The sequence below is a fragment of the Pogona vitticeps genome, chromosome 4, assembly GCF_051106095.1.
Source record: "Pogona vitticeps strain Pit_001003342236 chromosome 4, PviZW2.1, whole genome shotgun sequence".
NCBI lineage: Eukaryota > Metazoa > Chordata > Lepidosauria > Squamata > Agamidae > Pogona > Pogona vitticeps.
Genome location: NC_135786.1, coordinates 98,367,246 through 98,385,174, shown reverse-complemented (window position 1 = coordinate 98,385,174; position 17,929 = coordinate 98,367,246). Strand labels below are relative to the sequence as shown.

At 40.0% G+C, this 17,929-nt stretch overlaps 1 protein-coding gene across 5 annotated transcripts in view; it reads left to right on the top strand.

Moving 5' to 3' along the window:
* Nucleotides 1-17,929, top strand: part of COL11A1 (collagen type XI alpha 1 chain) — a 280,302-nt gene that overhangs the window by 112,878 nt on the left and 149,495 nt on the right. For all 5 annotated transcript variants that reach the window (XM_072998040.2, XM_072998042.2, XM_020788718.3 and 2 more), the window contains 9 exons: nt 4,284-4,358; nt 4,682-4,765; nt 6,704-6,760; nt 11,268-11,321; nt 12,584-12,637; nt 12,758-12,811; nt 13,398-13,451; nt 16,700-16,753; nt 16,853-16,897. In XM_072998040.2, coding sequence (XP_072854141.2) covers nt 4,284-4,358; nt 4,682-4,765; nt 6,704-6,760; nt 11,268-11,321; nt 12,584-12,637; nt 12,758-12,811; nt 13,398-13,451; nt 16,700-16,753; nt 16,853-16,897 — 531 coding nt within the window. The remainder of the gene's footprint in view (nt 1-4,283; nt 4,359-4,681; nt 4,766-6,703; nt 6,761-11,267; nt 11,322-12,583; nt 12,638-12,757; nt 12,812-13,397; nt 13,452-16,699; nt 16,754-16,852; nt 16,898-17,929) is intronic.

Genomic DNA, 17,929 nt, shown 5'->3' with positions numbered 1-17,929 from the left:
TGTGGATATGCGCATTGCACTGTGTGCCTGAGGCAAATTGGAGGGAAGCATAGGAATTAGTGGTATCTTAAGGCACAGAAGCCTGGGAATCAGAGAAAGCATCATCCATGATCTTTTTTCTTTTTATGCTTACAATTGGGATTAAGGGATGTCTATTGTTCTTTAGTCCTCACCTATTAATTAGTTGCTCTGTGAGCAACAATCAGTGGGTGGACTGCAACTGCAGTTGCTTGGTCTGTCTCTTCAATGGGTCTTCTCTTTATCGCATCTGAAGGGTCAACTGTTACATCTCCCTTAATGTATCTTTCCCAGTTCTGTTTCCCACCCACCTGCCAAGCCCCTTCTTTATTTTCTAAGAGAGAGGAGAGAAAGAGGAGGCCTTGTCAACAGAATTTCCTGTGAGATTTGGTGGCACCTCAACTGCCATAACAGATTAGTACAGACGACAGGAAGTCTAATCAAATTTCACTTCCCAGTCCCCCCACTTTTTGCTATTTCACTGGTAACCAGAAGTCATGGTTTGAAGACTATTCTCCAGTTCTGTTCCCCACCCGATTTCTTTATTTTCTGATCCATGTAAAGTGTTTGCTTGCATTTCACTCATTCAGAAGATGATTATAGTTTCCTAGAGATAGGTCAGGAATAAGCATACATTCCTGGTTCCTTTTATCTCATCCTCCACCCCTGCAGGCCCCTATAGTTTGGTCCTAGACAAATCTATTTAATGCAGTGTCCATACTCAAGAGTACTTCAAGCAAGAAATAATAATCACATATGAATTTATGATTATTTCTTGTTTGATCCTAAATATAAGCATCAACCTATGTACCTGAAATACTTCAGGCTTGCTAGAATCTCTTCGTGGTGTAGTCCAAACATATAAATGAGAGAACTCCCTTCCTGAATTATGACATGAAGTCTGTTCAACTTGAACAGTCAGTCTGTTTGTGATGTTGAAGTCTAGCATTATGTCTTGACACTGGTTGGTCAACTTACATGTAGGAAGCTCCACCAGGCGGGTGATATATAGATATTTTAGATAAACATATAACACAGAGTTTTCCAGTGGAACACAGAATTGAAAGCCCCACATTGTTTCTGGGAAAATGGAGATATACTGGATCTGAAAATGAAAAGAGAAGTACTGTTTAATCTCTTAATCCTGTAACAATGTACATTGAAATGCAGTATTTCCTTAGTCAAATGTGTCTTATCCTTAAATATATATTTTCCATTTTTCAAAAACGGAAGCAATGAAACAATTTCTTACAGAAGTACTGACATCTTAAGTTTTGTCTTTGTTCTTCTTTTAAATACATTATTCAAAGGTTGCTGTGCAGTGTTAAAAACAATACATATTTAAATTAAGGCATAGACTTGCAACATTTTATATATTTTTTAATTTTTAATATTTTAATTATTAGAGATGGTGATTTGCAAGATTTGGCTGTTTCAGATATGCGTGGATGAGTTTACAGAGATGACAGATGCTACATAAGAGAAATTGGGATAGAAGTTCATATCATAACTATACCCATTCAATAAAAACTTCAAGATTTTCCTCAGAGCTCAAAAATTAACTCTTATGAACTACGACTTACAAAATTCCCCAACCAGCATGGCTGTTCTGGCAGTTGTGGTTCAAACAAGTATCTTGCTGCTCTCTGTCTTTTTTCTACAGAGACTGAAGAGGAGATTTAGATTTAGAGTGGAGAGAGAGAGAGAGAGAGAGAAAGGATGCTTAATCATTTTTCTCCTTGCCGCTTCTTCACTTCTGAGTCACTCCTTATGAAGTGATTTTAGTCCAAAGAAAAGCACATGAGTATTTAACACAAAGCCTTTAGCCCATAGTTAAACGGCATAAGCGTTTCAAAGTTCATAAATAGTTAAGTTGTAAAATTATAATTCAGAAACAATTTTTTATATTCATTCATCTAATAGTGCTTTGAATTAAAGCTTCTGTGTCTTGTCACAAAACTTGTGTAATGCATTTGCAATTACACTAATTAAAGAGATCCAATTCTGTTTGTAGTTCATACATATAGAAAAGGTTTTGTATTATGACTGATGGAAAATCTGTTTCTCTTGCCATGACAAGTGGTGATTTACTGAAATATTTGTGGATGGAATCACAGAAAACAAACTTCACATTTGCAGCTGCCTTACTGGATACTGCTGTCAGCATTCCATGTCACCTTCTGCATGACAGTTGAAAACACACACACAGACACAGACACAGACACACACACACACACACACACACACACACACACACAAAAGTTCAATAAAATAAATTGATAGAAAGTTCATGGGTAGGAAATCTCTCATTCTATCCTTTCTTTCCTCATAGCCATGTATGCCCCCAGGAAGCTACTTTGGAAAGCAGGACATCCTGAATGATGGGGGTAGGGTTGGGGGAGATAGAAGAAGCTGCTGGGAGAGGATGAACTTGCCCAACTATTTTGGTAAATTCCTTTTTCCCTCCAAAAAAACCTTCAGACCACCCCCATTTTATTCAGGAGGAGGTATATTTTTCTTGAAATATACATTTCTGAATGTTTTTTTCCTCCCTCAGCATACATTTTTCAAGTGCATTTTGACATGTTTTCAAGCCACACGCTGCACTTCAAAATTTGGAGAAGTGCAGAATCTGAATAGTAAGTTTAACACACACATTAATCCAGGAAGTGTGGATCAGATCAGCCATGGGACCCCTGTGTTTATAGTTAAATTATTCAGCAGAGTGAAAAAAATTTCCTCAGGCAGCAATGCTGCAGAGCAGGAGCAGCAGCCACCTTTTTAGTGCTCCTGAGTCCCTGGGCCATTCTTTCGGAAGGCAGAGCAATGTGTGTCTCTCACCTTCTCGTGGCAAGCTGTACTCAGGTGGTATCACTGGTGTGGAAGTCAGATTCAACTAGTGGTCTAAGTGCAAGCGGGATCTGAAGGCCTTAGGAATGGACCTCAACAGATGGGAAACCTTGACATCTGAGCGTTCAGCCTGGAGGCAGGTGGTGCAGCATGGCCTCTCCCAATTTGAAGAGACCCTTGTCCAGCAGGCTGAGGCAAAGAGGCAGTCCCGAAACCAGACAAATCAGGGAGCTGGACAGGGGACAGATTGTATTTGTCTTCAGTGTGGAAGGGATTGCCACTCTCGAATGGGCCTTCTCAGCCACACTAGATACTAGATGCTGTTCCAAGTCCTCTATTCGGAGTATGTTACCATAGTCTCTCGAGACTGAAGGATGCCTAATCTAATCCAACTATATTCTGTAGATGCATTGAGGGAGTGAGCATCAGCGTTTCCTTTATCTTAATCAGCAAAATGCCAGGCTGGCCCTGGCTACATTACTTCATTTTGTAATGTCCATTCTTCCACCTTTTCCTTGAAACGAGAAAGATGATCAGAAATTACTGTTTGTTCAATGAAATATGCATTCTAGTGTTCTTACAGGTGATTAATGGGACTGATGTTGAGAGAAGATGAATGCCCATATCATGGTCCATTCTTTAGGATATTGTGTGGCACCTGTACATTGAGCAGCCTTCCCTCTGCCCTTTTAAAAAAATCAGTGGGCAGCAGGTTACAGTTGAGAATATAGATTCTGTATTAGAAAGATGTTTTTAATAAGCCTATGCCAGTTATATCAGTGGTTCTTAACGTGGGCAATAATGCCCCCCAGGGGGCGATTTCATTTTTCAGAGGGGCGGTAGAACAAAAAGGGGCGGTGTGGGGGCGCTGGAGCAGAAGGGGGGCGGTAGGGGGGCGCTGGAGCAAGCCAAACCTGTGAAGATGGCTGCAGCCTTTTTACAGTTTCCTCCAATTTTAATTTGTTTCAGACTTTTTGTCTTGAAATTTTTAGTTCCTGCATTTGTTTTTATGCCATTTTTATATTTCTTTTTGCATCTTAAAATTCACTTGCAACGAAATCATTAAATGTTACTTTTTTGTGGGGCATTTCAATTTCTTGGAATTTAATTTTGTTTTCAGGGGTCATTGGATTTAAGTGTCTTAAATAAATAAATAAATAAATAAATAAATAAATAAATAAATAAATAAATAAATAAGTAAGTAAGTAAGTAAGTAAGTAAGTAAGTAAGTAAGTAAATAAATAAATAAATAAATAAATAAATAAATAAATAAATAAATAAATAAATAAAAGATATCATCACCACGGGGAGGGGGGCGATGATAACTTCCTCAACGGCTCAAGGGGGCATTTCTTTCAAAAAGGTTAAGAACCACTGAGTTATATGATTTCCTGTATCTCCTTCATGTCTTCTAGGGTCCACCGGGACGTCCTGGGCTTCCAGGTGCCGACGGCTTAGCTGGACCTCCAGGTACCATGTTAATGTTGCCGGTAAGTCTAAATGTCCTTTGTAATGGCCATTTTTTTCTATGAGCAAACTGTGTGATGTTTAGTTGCATTATAGTCCCCGTCAGCCTCTTTCAGATTTATGTGGCACCTAATGCCTCTGCATTTTAGTGCAAGAATAGCCGGTTCCATTGAGACCAGTAGTTTTTTCCCCCCTGTGAGACAGGTTAGAAAAACCAGCATATATAAGATTGTAGCAAGGCAAAGAAGTAATGCGCTCCCCTATATAAGTTGATTTTTATATACCTCGATGAAGAAAGTATTTCTGATGCAGCTGATCATTTTAAAATATACATCCATTTTTGTAGTTCCGATTTGGTGGAGGCGGTGAGAAGGGCCCAGCGATCTCAGCCCAAGAGGCTCAAGCTCAAGCTATTCTTCAGCAAGCCAGGGTAAGAATGAAACATCCGTAAGACTGGGACGGGGAAATATTTTTCTCCTGTCAAGCTCTATGTTTTCTTGATCGAAATGCATTGGAAGGTTTCCCTTTCTGCTGAAGGCCGATTCGGAGCCCAAATGGAGAAGAGCCAAATCCAGAGGTGGTGCAAAATTCACCTCATCTGGGGTTCATGTGAAATGAGACTCAAGTTGCACTGCTGCCTTTGAGGAACAGTTTTCTCATAACTGCTCTATGGATGGGGAGATGGGAACACACAGCCACCCCAGACTCATTGCTCTCTCCTGCTTTGGCATGACGCCATTTATGGAGCCCAGTTTGCAACAAAACATGTCAGTGTTTTCCCATCTTTCCTTCTCTATGAGAAAGTGAGTATTTCCTTACAATATTTGTCTGAGTTTCAGAAGGACAAAAAAGGTATCTTTCTGACACCTTCAGAGGAGTAATAGGAATTGAAAGGAAATGAAAATACTATACTATATTGCTTTATAACTGATCAGGCTGTACGCAAGAGCATAGATTAAACTAGTTTAAAAAAAATATTTGGCATCTAATGTAAGTACGCATAAACAAGAGTAAAAACGTAAATTAATAAAATGATAGCAATTGAATAATACAATAAGTATTCTCAAAAAAAGTATCAAGATGTGAGATTAACTTCAAGAATTTGTGAACCAGGTGATAACTTCCATCTTTCCATGACTTATTTAATGAATTTAATGGTTCTGTAGGATATTTATTAGTTTGTGGCACTAGAAGAAAAAAACTGTACATAAAGGGGAATTGTTCTTGATCTCAATTGTTAAGGATTTGAGATACTGCTCCCTCAGATCTGCATACAGAGAATATTCTGTTAGAAAATGTACCATGTCCTTCATTTGAGATTATCCTGCTGAACAATGTCTGCCTGTTGGTCTGTAAAACATCCCTGAATCGCTTTCAACAGTAGCAAGTTCAACCTGCACTTAGTCATCAGTTCTCTCAGTTTGTGTGAGCTAATAAGAGACAAAATAAGGGGGCAGCTTTCCAAAAGGCAAGGGAAAACTATTATATATCCTATTGGAGCAGCAACTAACTACAGATGCTGCGGTAGTCTGGATATAAATATCATATAATCTTTTAATGATATCTTCTTGGACAGCCTCATGTCCTCTCCTGTGGAGGTAGGCAAGTAACCCAGCTTCGATATGAAAATGAGTTATACCCTGCAGACTTTGGAAAAAGAGAAGAAAAAGGTTTTGGAATTTATCAGATTGTACTCATTTGACTAGATTTTGGGGTTTTTTTAACAGACATCTTCTATGCATATAGAATCTGAGATTCCACTAGGAACAAGCTAAGAGTATGGCCAATTATCATTACTTATCCTACAGAGATTGGGGAATTTCCCAGTCTCCCAGATTACACTTCCCAGAATATTTTAGCCAGCATGGCTACTGGTAATGCTGGTTTGAGGACTCTGGGAGCTCTTATCCAACCCAGTAACATTTTTTGTCTTTTTTTCTTCCTTTTGGCAAGTGCTACAGATAACAAATCATTACTCTTGTCACCTTAAATCCCCTTGTCCTACAATTCCTCATACTCTCCTGAAGTTCCTCCTACCTCTGAGGAAACAAGATCTATCTTACTCTACCCTCAACAAGTACCTTTCCGTCACCAACTGGGAGGTTCTGCAGTCTTTTTCACCATCCTACTCTTTCAAAGTTTCTAAAGGGTTTAAGTAATCTATATTTGGTAGCCCATGTGCCTTCGAACCCATGGACCATTCCTCTGTTTCTCTGCCAATTGATGTTCCCCTCCTTTGAACTAGTAGCAACTTCCAACATGGTCATCTCTTTGTCATGGTCATCACCCTTGAGTTGAAGTTGTCACTTCTGGTGAGCAGTTATAGGCCTGCAACGTATGTTAAATATATTTCTTTTTTCTACTACAGATCGCCATGAGGGGGCCACCTGGCCCTATGGGACTCACTGGAAGACCAGGCCCTGTGGTACGTTAAACTAAGCAGCAAGCAACCATTGTTCAGTATTACAATACCACTGTCTGTCTTATCTCCACTGCAACAGCATTTCACTGGTCTGGAGTTCTGGGGTTCAAATCATGTTCATTCAGAGTTGGTCCTGACACTAGGCAGAGATTGATGAGCTATTTCAGGAAGCAGATATGTAGGATATCTGGCCATTTTCTGAACTGAGAATGGAGAAGACATCTTACCCTCTTCCTCAAGCAATAATGTGTCTTCAGCCAGTTTTGGAATATAAGGGTGTAATGAATATTTGAAGATGTTCTCATCATCAGTAAAAACAAAACAACGCAGAACAAAAAAAATGTGTCTGATATTGATACACCTCACTGAAAAAGCAGTCAACTGCTTTGAAATTTTTCACTCTGACACAAGAACAATGTCTTTTCTGGCCAGAAATAATATTCGTTTAAAAAAAAGCTGTATTCTGCACAGAAATAAAATGGGGAAAAATGCAGAAAAATGCTTGTAATCTTACATAGGAGTGAGAAAGTCTCTGAACATTTTTGTTCACAAACATGAGAACAAACTAAGCAAAAAAAAATTGCATCCCTTTTGGAATCTCTCTATATACAGTATTTAAGTAAAATTTTCTCAGTATATCCCCTTAGAAATTTCTCCTAGTCCTCCAATTTTCAAAATAATGTTCCTCCACTTTCATCTCTCAAACACAATCATCACAGGCATGCAAATTTTTTTAACTGGCTATATTTATCCAGAAATATGGAGGATACCTATTTCAATATGGACCTTAAAAAGCAAACAGAAGGTCTCAATTGAATATCTGATCTGAACAACAAGTGGCACAGAATTGCAGTAGTCTGTACTACAAATTTACCAGAGGGAACAATGACATTTGATAGGGTTTAAAATTTTTGAAAAAAGCAGGACTCTAATGCAGCGATTGCTAAATCACCTGAGCAATTTTCTCCTAATGATGGTTTCCTCTTTTACAGAACTGATACTCTGCTGACAGAGATAATCAAATGATTCACTTAAATGCTGCAGTTAAGCAGTTACCATCTCTTTAGGAGCTATCCTGGTGTGTTTACAACAATATAAAATGATAGTTAGTACAACTAAGATTACAGGCTTTGCATAAATCCAGTAGTCTCTTGAGAGACCTTGGTAATTACTGTTCTTTTGTTTTTGCTTTGTTCTGTTTTGGCTGGGGAAAATATTTAGATACCAAGGTCAAGGGGAATTATATCATCCAGAGTGAAAATTTACATTTTCCAATTCACTATGCAATGGTTCTGAGTGCCAAAAGCAGGTTAGCCAGCATTATTTCTTCCATTGAGATCCTCATCATCCTCATAAGAATTCAGAGAAGAGTAAACAACAGTGGTAGACTGAGGTTTTCACGTTTTTGTCAGGGAAAAAAGAAAGAAATCTCGAGAGCTGGGCTACATCCATCTGTAGCTTATTGGGGTGAAGTCACGGGACATGGTCTCTCTTTCTCTCAGAGTTTGGAAACATTCCTGTAAAAAACAAAACAAAAGCAGTTCAGCATCTGAGATTCTGGTGGTTATAGTGCAAAAAAGGAGCTTATTCAAAGCCCTGCTCTGCCATCCTGCAATAGTTTTACGTGCCTCACCTGGACACAACCAGAGAAATAGGACAGGCATGAATGTGGAGGCAGGAGGAAATGAAACCAAATGCAATTATGTGGTTTACAGTGTGCTGTGGTAGATTTACTGTGGTCAAGCAAGAGACTTGATGGAAGAGATTGGTTTTCTTTGATGAGGCCATAAAGGAAGAGAAAGGCACCCATGAGGGAAAAACTATTCCTGGTCTCTTCACTATTCCAGATTGTTACTGCGATTTTGGTTTGCAGACCAAGTGTGTATGAACAGTTTTTAAATGTGCACCTTGCTGATAGTAAAATGAAGCTCTGTAGTACAGTACACTGCTTGGCATCTCAATAATTCTTGTTGGTATCCTTTGGTCTGTGCAGCTCTACTGCAAACCTTCAATTTATATATAAAAAAAAACCTTTGTTAGAAACAGATATGTCCCTTTTATTGCCTATTTGTTGCCTCAGCCCCAGACAATCAGGGTAGCCTTTCAAGCAGCAGCTGATGACAGAGGGACCTGGTAAAATGGGCAGATGCCTTGCATCCTGACAGCCACACTGCCTTCTCTCACTGAACGTGGTCTTAGGGAGCTACAAACAGAAACAGCACCTTCCCTGTTCCTGGTGTTACTCTCCCTTGCAATAACAGGACACTTTTAGTGGGTCCTGCATAGCTCAGTAGTTTAGGTCTCTGGCTGTGGAGCCAGAGGTTGGGAGTTTGATTCCTCACTGTGCCTCCTGTGAGTAGAGCCAGCTTGTGTGATCGTGGGCAAACTGCCCAATCCTAGGGTGCCCCCAGGAGAAGGAAATGGTGAACCACATCTGTGTATTCCCTACCTAGAAAAAGTCTGGAAAGGGCTGACATATCAGAAATGATGATGATTATTTAGTGGGTGGATCTCACATGTTTGCTGAACTAAATGCAGCCTGCCAGCTGTACATGGTGACTTGACAAAGTCCCCTGTTCTGTTGTCCTGCTTGGGCAAAAGCAGGTCTCTTCTAACCACAGATGAGCCATCATATACTCCTAGTCTGCTCTGCTTTCCAGGTCATAAATAGTGCAGGTTTGTCAGATAAGTGTAATATCTTCGAAACCTTACATCTAATTTTGTATCTTTCACTTCTCAGTTCTAGATGCATTTATTCTGTTGAGATGCCCTGTACGTTTCAGTAGCATTTATTTCTAAATAAAGATGATCAGGGCCAAGTGCAGGAGTTAATATGCATAACAATTATCAATAAAGCTACTGTATTATGTATTCGCGGAGGCTTTCACGGCTGGGATCTAATGGTTGTTGTGGGTTTTTCGGGCTCTTTGGCCGTGTTCTGAAGGTTATTCTTCCTAACGTTTCGCCAGTCTCTGTGGCCGGCATCTTCAGAGGACAGCACTTCAGAGGACGTCAGAGCACAGAGTGCTGTCCTCTGAAGATGCCGGCCACAGAGACTGGCGAAACATTAGGAAGAACAACCTTCAGAACACGGCCAAAGAGCCTGAAAAACCCACAACTACTGTATTATCTTTGCCAATTTCCTCTCAAGCCACTAGGAGGCTGTAGAAATTCAGCTCTTGTGATTTTTGAAACAATAACAGTAGCAATAAGGAGTCTTTTAAAAAAGAGTGGATCTATTTCTCCCTCGCTGTTTGATACTACACAGAAGCCTGAGTTTCATATAAGAAACCGTTCTACCAACATATTAATAAGCTGAGTTATGACCACTGAGTGCCAGTATGAGAACTGTGATTAGTTTTCTCAACACCAAGGCCTGGGTTAAGTGAATCGGGGAAATGGTGTGCTGTTTCAAACACACAAGATGTAAGAAAGGGGGGGGGGGAAGTAGTCTCCTACGTCACTTTACAGTGTTTGCATAAAGTGGCTGAAATGATTCCTTTCAGCCCAGAACCTGAGTGAGACTAGAAGGGTGACTGTGATTGTTCAGCCCACTGTTTGGTCCACAGCAGGGACCGGCTGGTTCACTCTTAAATATGGCAATCAAACATTGTGGTTTGCTGGAGCAATCCACCACCACCACCACCACCACCACCACCGAACATTCATACTGGCACCTTTCTGGCCCCTGTTGGGGGCTTGTATTTTTTTTGTTCAGGTAGGATTGGTCCATTTTGGCATATGTGATCACTGGGAATGAACCAAAAGCAAGCCTTCTGCTGTAAAGTTGCCGTATTGTGGCATGGCTTAAGAAGAGAGCCACTTCAGAATATTGACAAATTAAACACTCCTTCAACTCCATAGAGGGGGAGAGAAAGTGAGTTTTTTTTTAAAAAAAAATGTATTAGGGCAGTGCAGATGTGTTGCACCACTTTAAAAAAAAGGATGGAAGGCAATGAGGTTTTTTTTCTCTTGTTTTCTCTTAAAGGTCCAGTCTCTTTCTAAGCCACTTTACAATACTGACAAATTCATATCGGGCCAGTGCAAACCAAATAGGGACATGGGGTCTATATGCCATTCGGATGTGAGGATCACACCAAATGTCATACTGGACCCTCCGTGAACTCCCAGAATGCCATAGACATCCACCCTGGTCTGTGGCCCTCTCTGCTGTGGGATTCCAAGAACTGTGATAGAAAAACATTATCCTTTCTTATCTCTACAAAATCTCAGTGTATTATTGGGATCAGAAATGCAAGGGAATGGGGTAAGCAGCAACCTTTTAGTGCCCAGTTTCTTGCATAGCAAATCTTTGGATTCTGCAGATTTGCGGCTGTATACTAAACAGGATCATAAGCCCATCAATCTGTTACGACTTAAGCTCTTTTTATCCCAAGAACACGTCCCAAATTACACGTCTGCAGCAGTGCAAAGGTATTCATTTTTTCCCCTGCAGCTAAAATATGGCTTAGCTTGAACTAAAGTACTGCTTTGCTTTTGCCCTGTGCAGGGTGGCCCAGGTTCTTCAGGTGCCAAAGGAGACAGTGGAGATCCAGGTCCTCAGGTAAGACACTCCATTATAGCATGGTTCATCATTGTTAACAGTAAGTTAAAAAGAGAGGCCTAAAATCTAGTTGCTCGGCCAAAGTAAAAGAGATCCTTTGAATCAACTGCTGAATGGTGACTCCATCCTTTCTTCTGTCACATCTGCTTTGATGTGGATTCCTGCATTGAGCAGGGAGTTGGACTTGATGGCCTTATAGGCCCCTTCCAACTCAATGATTCAATGATTCTTTATGCAAACCCTACTCATTCAGTAGGTGAAATCTTGTTGCACAACTCTGTGGGTGCAAGATCATCATTGGGGCAAAATTTGCTGCTGGTTGAGGGCAGTTTCAGAGTGCAAGCAGCTTGTAGATAATGCTACAAAGTCACCCCCATAGTAACCAAAAGAAGCTTTTTATCAGTGGCATCATCCGCTGATGGTGGCATCATCCCCACTGTGCACACAGAGCAGTGAAATGGGATTTCACCTAGTCCATCTACTCCTTTTGGAGTAGGCTTGAAAGGGGGGACCTCTGTAATTGTGGATTGTATACATTGGTACATCTGAATATAGTACTCCATTCCAAGTAGGTCATGGTTATATTTTGCTAGGAATTTATCACCCATTTATCATCTATTCTGACTCTGAATCCCAATAGCAATGGCTGACTGTTGGATTCTGGTGGTCCTTCTCCAAAACACACACACACACAGTTTGCCATCTCTGACCATGTTGTCCTCCCTAGTGGCTTTGCTGTGAGCTGATGACTGCTCCTACTGTGGTTGTACAAGGGGGTCAGTGTCCTGTTCCATCAGAAGGGTTCCAAGTACCATAACATTTGATCCTTGTGATCAGTAGGTCATCTCCTAAGAGTCCGCATGGTTGATTAGGAACAGCAAAGCAGGTTTTCTATGAAATTGGGGGGGGGGAATCCACTGTACAAGCATTCTTTATAGGAAAATAATTAGCTTCTTTTGTTACATCTCTTATAAACTGATACTGTCAAAGCATTTGTTCATTTTGTTTATTTTATTTCATTGATGCACATATAACACATGTAAGTGTGCAAGCACATAGGCACATAAAATACATACCTACTGTATAGATATAGATATAGCAAACATGGTATTTAAAAAAGCTCTCAATGTCCTCCTAATTTACTTTGACAGCACTGTGGATCAATGCCTAAGTTAGAAGTAGATAATTAATCAGAATGTCTTCATGATGCTCTTGATTTATTATGCATTACAGTCAATATGTCTTCCTTCCTTTCCTTTCAGGGTCCTCGTGGTATACAGGGTCCAGCTGGTCTCCCTGGAAAACCTGGCAAAAGGGTAAGTATGGAGCCTTTCAGTTAGTGAAAGGACACTCAATAAATTTCGGAATGACAACAAATTTATTCTTAATGCTTTGCACTGGATTGTAAACGGCTAACATTTTTTTAAAAATTCTAGGGACGTCCAGGTGCAGATGGAGCTAGAGGAATGCCCGGGGAACCTGGCTCCAAGGTTAGTAAAACTTGAACTATTATATGATGCAGGAACATTTGCCAGGTGGGTGTTCATTAGAAGCCACATTATCTTCTCCCAGATCTACAAATATAATTGATTTTCATTGGCTTTGTAGGGATGAATGGGGATTAATTGATTGTTAATGAAATGCTGAAATAGCTTCAGTCTTAGTGCTCTACTGAATGTGGTTGGAACAGCCTTTGTCTAGTGGAGGAAACTGGGTCACCTGTAACTATAGTGGGCTGGGGGTGATATTGTTCTTTTTCCATGTCCAGAAGTAATGTTGCATCAGATTTACCATTGTTACCATTAGTTGTGGGTTTGCCAGGCCATCAAAGCATAGTTTTAAAATCAGAGTCTGAGAGCAGGATATATAACAAAGACAGCATTACCTTCTTGTGTCTTGTCTCAAAAATATCATCCCATACTGATGATAATCTCACCTTTAGTCACCCCAAATTTGAGAAAGTGGTTCCAATAAGGCTTTATAGATGAGGGGTGCTTTTTTGGCACAGCTGTAGAAATATCTGCGTGGTTTGTCAATAGTGAATTGCTGAAGTTATTATTTTCTTTTCCCTGCTAGGGTGACAGAGGTTTTGATGGGCTTCCTGGTCTACCTGGTGAAAAAGGTCACAGGGTAAGAAAAAAAATGCATATTTTATCTGGAAAACCCTTTAAGAATATGGGTGCAGCAAAATGGCACATTATTTAAAGCAACTGCATTATTTTCTGTACCCTAGCCATTTGTGGTACAATCTATGGACACCTAGTCAGAAGTAAGTCTTGTTGATTAGAGTCCTGCTGGGAAAATCAATGCATATGGAATTGTAGTCAGGCAAACACTTTGTCACAGAAACAATGCCAGTCTGTACAAATACACTTGGGGCACTTTTTGTTGCATGTTTACAGGAAATCAGTTTTCATTGAATGGAAGCTAGTTTCTTTCAAATAGTGATTCTCTCCCAGCAAACTGTCTTTAGGTACAAAAATCAAATATGGAAATTATTTGATACAGTATTGAAAAAACAAGAATTGGACACCTGTCTCATAACAGGATTATCCATGTCATTGACCTGATCTATATTAACCAAAAATTAACCGAAAAACCACACCAAAAAAACCCTTTGTTCAGTGTCAAAAAGGTTTGATCAGTGCTATATTGGGGGGGGGGGGGGGATAAGAAACATGTGAATGTTTTTTTTCTGTAAAGCTCAAACTAATTCTGTGTGTGTCCAGCAGAGGGCACTGTACATTAAGCACTAATAGCACATACTCCACATGTTCCACTATGGCTGAATAAACATTTTCTAACTGTCCCAAAGCCAAAGACTTTGTGTCTTCATTTAATCTGGTGCAACTGAGTTAGCAATATTTGGTGACCATTAGGTGTGAGATGAAAGTATATTTTGGTGTGCTCTTTTTCAAGACCATTGATCCTGCCAGCATGTTTCTTATAAAAAAAATTTCAACATTAAGTTTAATAGCATTTAAGTGCTTCTGTCACATTCCCCTAGACTTGTGATACAGTTATTTTTAAATTAGAGACTTTCAAATGCATGAAGCAGGACAGTCATGTTTGCATGAAATACCCAAAATATTCCAGTTCGGTGGAAATTGTATCTCCTTACCCAAATTGCAAATTCAGCATCCATGTGCATGGATGTTACTTGGCATAAGTTTTAAGTCTAAACTTGTCTGGGAAAACATGGCAAAATAGGGAAGTAAGAACAAAATACAAAATCCAGTGGACCATTTATCCATATCAAGGGGATCAAAAGGTATCTGCATAACATATGCATATCTTTGTAAAAAGAGTCCAACCCAGCCATAGTGCAACTGCATGCATTAGTCTCTGCTGAAGAACAGATGACTGCTTTCATCTAGTCACTGAGAGAAACATGTTATAGAAGGTGGTGGGAACCTCCCTCTCTCCCTCTCTGGTTGTCTTTCCTTTCCATATACTGTACATATAAACCAGAGATTACTAATGCTCCAGCAAAGCAATATGGCAAGGAACATTGGATGTCATTTTAAGTTTTGGATGTAACTGGTTGCCCCACATTTCCATTAGAGTGCACAAGTATAAACAGTGTTTACCTATGATCTGTGTATCCATCCATCCTCCCCCTACCCTCTTCCACCTCTCACTTTGTTCCGGCATCAATAGTTGGTAATATGTATACAGAGTTCGGTATACAGGAGCATGCTGTTTTCAGTGTCTGATGTCACCTGGGTCACCAGAGCTGTGGAGCAGATAAAATTCATTGTGGTAGCTTCCTTTAGTTAGACTCCTTTTTAAACTTTATCCCTTAGAAATGAATGGTTGTCATTCATTTCTGTGGAGATGAAGATGACATTTGTTTCCCGTGCTGTTGCTCTTCTACATGCGCAGAGCAATGTGTCTGCAGAGGAGAGTATCTGTGGAGGCTCTCCATATGTATTGAGTTCCTGGCAAATCAGAATCCTGGCTCAGGTAGAGATCATGCCCCCACGAATAGTGGTGGCCATCCTCTTCAAATGCATCATCCTCCATGCACAGAAGAGTGTTCGCATTGAAAATAAATGGGACAGCAGTGCAGTACTCCCTTTACCTGTAGTGAGTCAATACACGCTGTGAATGCCCGAAGGGTGCTATTGCTAAGTTCTACGCATAGCACAGTAACAAAACTGGAGATGGAGGGCTGGGGCTAACCAGTTGATTCAACATGGTAATAAAAGACTGAATCTGTTTAAAGTTTCACTTTAATATGCAATTTCAGAATAGATATAAACATTGCATCTAAATGCATATTTAAATGCATATTTTGAGAGACAGTGTAGAGCAGTAGGTAGACTGTGGGCCTAAAATTCAGGAAACCTGGGTACAGTCCTCACTCAGCCATAGAAATTCACCATTGTCACAGAGGGAAAGATGGTCTTGGTAAAACCACTCAAGCATCTCATATGCCTTGGGAACCTTACTAGGGCCGCCATATGTTTGAACCAAAATGTCAGTCCATAACACAAAAATGCATATTTGAACACATTTTCTGATGAAATATATATTTAGAAGCATATTTTATATCAGATTTGAATATATTCTGGTACACTTTTTGAGTTGGAAATTCTGTCATGAACTGAGAGAATTTGAAATTATTTTTACATTCTGATCCACACGTGGAGCGTGAATCAAGCTGGATGACATACCAAACAGGAGTAAGAATGAAAATCGAAAACTCTTCCTTGTAATAGACAGGAAGGCTACATGTGCAGACATGGCGCTCTCTGCATCTTGTTCCATGGTTTAGTGCAATGTCTAAACAAGGCCAGTGACTGGCAGATGAAAATGTGTGAACAAGTTATTTGCAAAGTACTTTGCTTAAGATGGTGTTAGGTGACACAGAACTGTCCAGTGCTAGATCTAAGAAGGGTAATTCGTGCAGACACACCATCATTTGATGTTGCAGTAACTAAATGATGAACATATGTAGATAAACCAGCCACAGCAACTCTGAAGAAATGTTAAGCTGCTGTGTTCATCCAGAATATTGTTGTTCTCTTTGGAAGTTCCTGGACAAGGCAGGACATGTAGAGACATATGACTAGACTTTTTTCTCTTTTTCTTTTGGCTTTGCCTTTTTGTATGGAAGTGGTAGCCCCAGTCAAGCACAGAAGAAGTAGGCACACTTTAGCCCACTGAATGCCCAACTCTGTGTTGGATTACAGCCAGTACTTTCTATCCAGTCTTGAGTGTAATCTTCTGCAGTTTAATGTAGGACATAGAGCTTTGTATCTGTATAGTCAAGATGGTCAGCATGTTTGCTTGGATTCTACTTTTGCATTATCATCATATACTTAAAGCTGTTCATGATAGTATGATTTTGATGTGGTTTCTCTGACCTCCAGGGTGATCGTGGCCCACAAGGACCTCCTGGTGCTCCTGGTGAAGATGGAATGAGAGTAGGTTCACATTTTCTTCTCTCCTTTCGCCTACACAGTAAAAATCTAAAATAAGGGTTCCTTTCATGCACTGAGTCTTTGATTTTGGTTTGGTAACAGGGGGAAGATGGAGAGGTTGGACCAAGAGGCCTCCCAGGTGAAGCTGTAAGTGAGGTTTTCTGATTGTTCAATACTGTATCTGATGCTCAGGCTTTCATGAGGAAAAATCTGCTTTGCGTATCTGTTTGTAATATTAAACCCTATATTTGGTCTCATTTCTGAGTGGGTGTAACCAAGCAATAAATATGGTCCTTTGTACAGATTTTGCCCATTAAGGAGACTGCTCTTGTTTATTGGAATTTCGCAGCAGTGCACTTGTCTTTCCTCCTTTGAACATTCCCAATATAGAGATAAATACAAAATATACAGGTACAGCAGGATTATTTAGGTATCTGTTTCAGTGCAGAGCTTGGAAAAGCTGGCCATACTGGTTGAAGGATTATCTGTGTTACAATATTTCTAAGCTCTGGGATAAAATATATAATTCAATATCCCACTTTATCTGTAGTGTTTGTACTAAACAGTGGATGGTTCCTTATTCACAGAAACCTATCTATATACTTATGTGTCACATTTATGTGGTCCCTTTTATTCATGGAACACAAACCTATGTAGGATTCCTGAAAGTCTACTTTCCAGGCTGTCACTGGTTCTATACTCACTTTTCAGCATAACGTGGCCTTCAGTGAGACTATCAGTGTTGCAATTACTGTATATGAGTAGGGACATTTACAGAAGACTTAATGTCTGTGCTCACCTCAACTCTCAGAATTGTTTCATCCCTGCTGTCCTGACTCAGGGTGCAACCAGGTGAGGCATATGGAGGAAAGGGTGGAGGTGGGCAGTCCCCAACTGTTTCCACTGGGAAATGGAACTGAAATGAATAAACCCAGGATTCCTGGGTTTCAAAGAAATATATTATGCTAAAAGTAAGTTGCAACTAGAGTAAGCCCACTGAATTAATGGGACTTACTTAGATGTTGATTTACCATATCCATACTGATTCAATGGCCAACTCTAGTTTCATTGAGCTACTAGATTTCAGCCTATGTGTGTAATTACCACATAAAGAAGGAAAATTTAATAATATCTTTACTAGAGTGTCTAAATCCAAGGTGGATCTGGAAATAATTATGA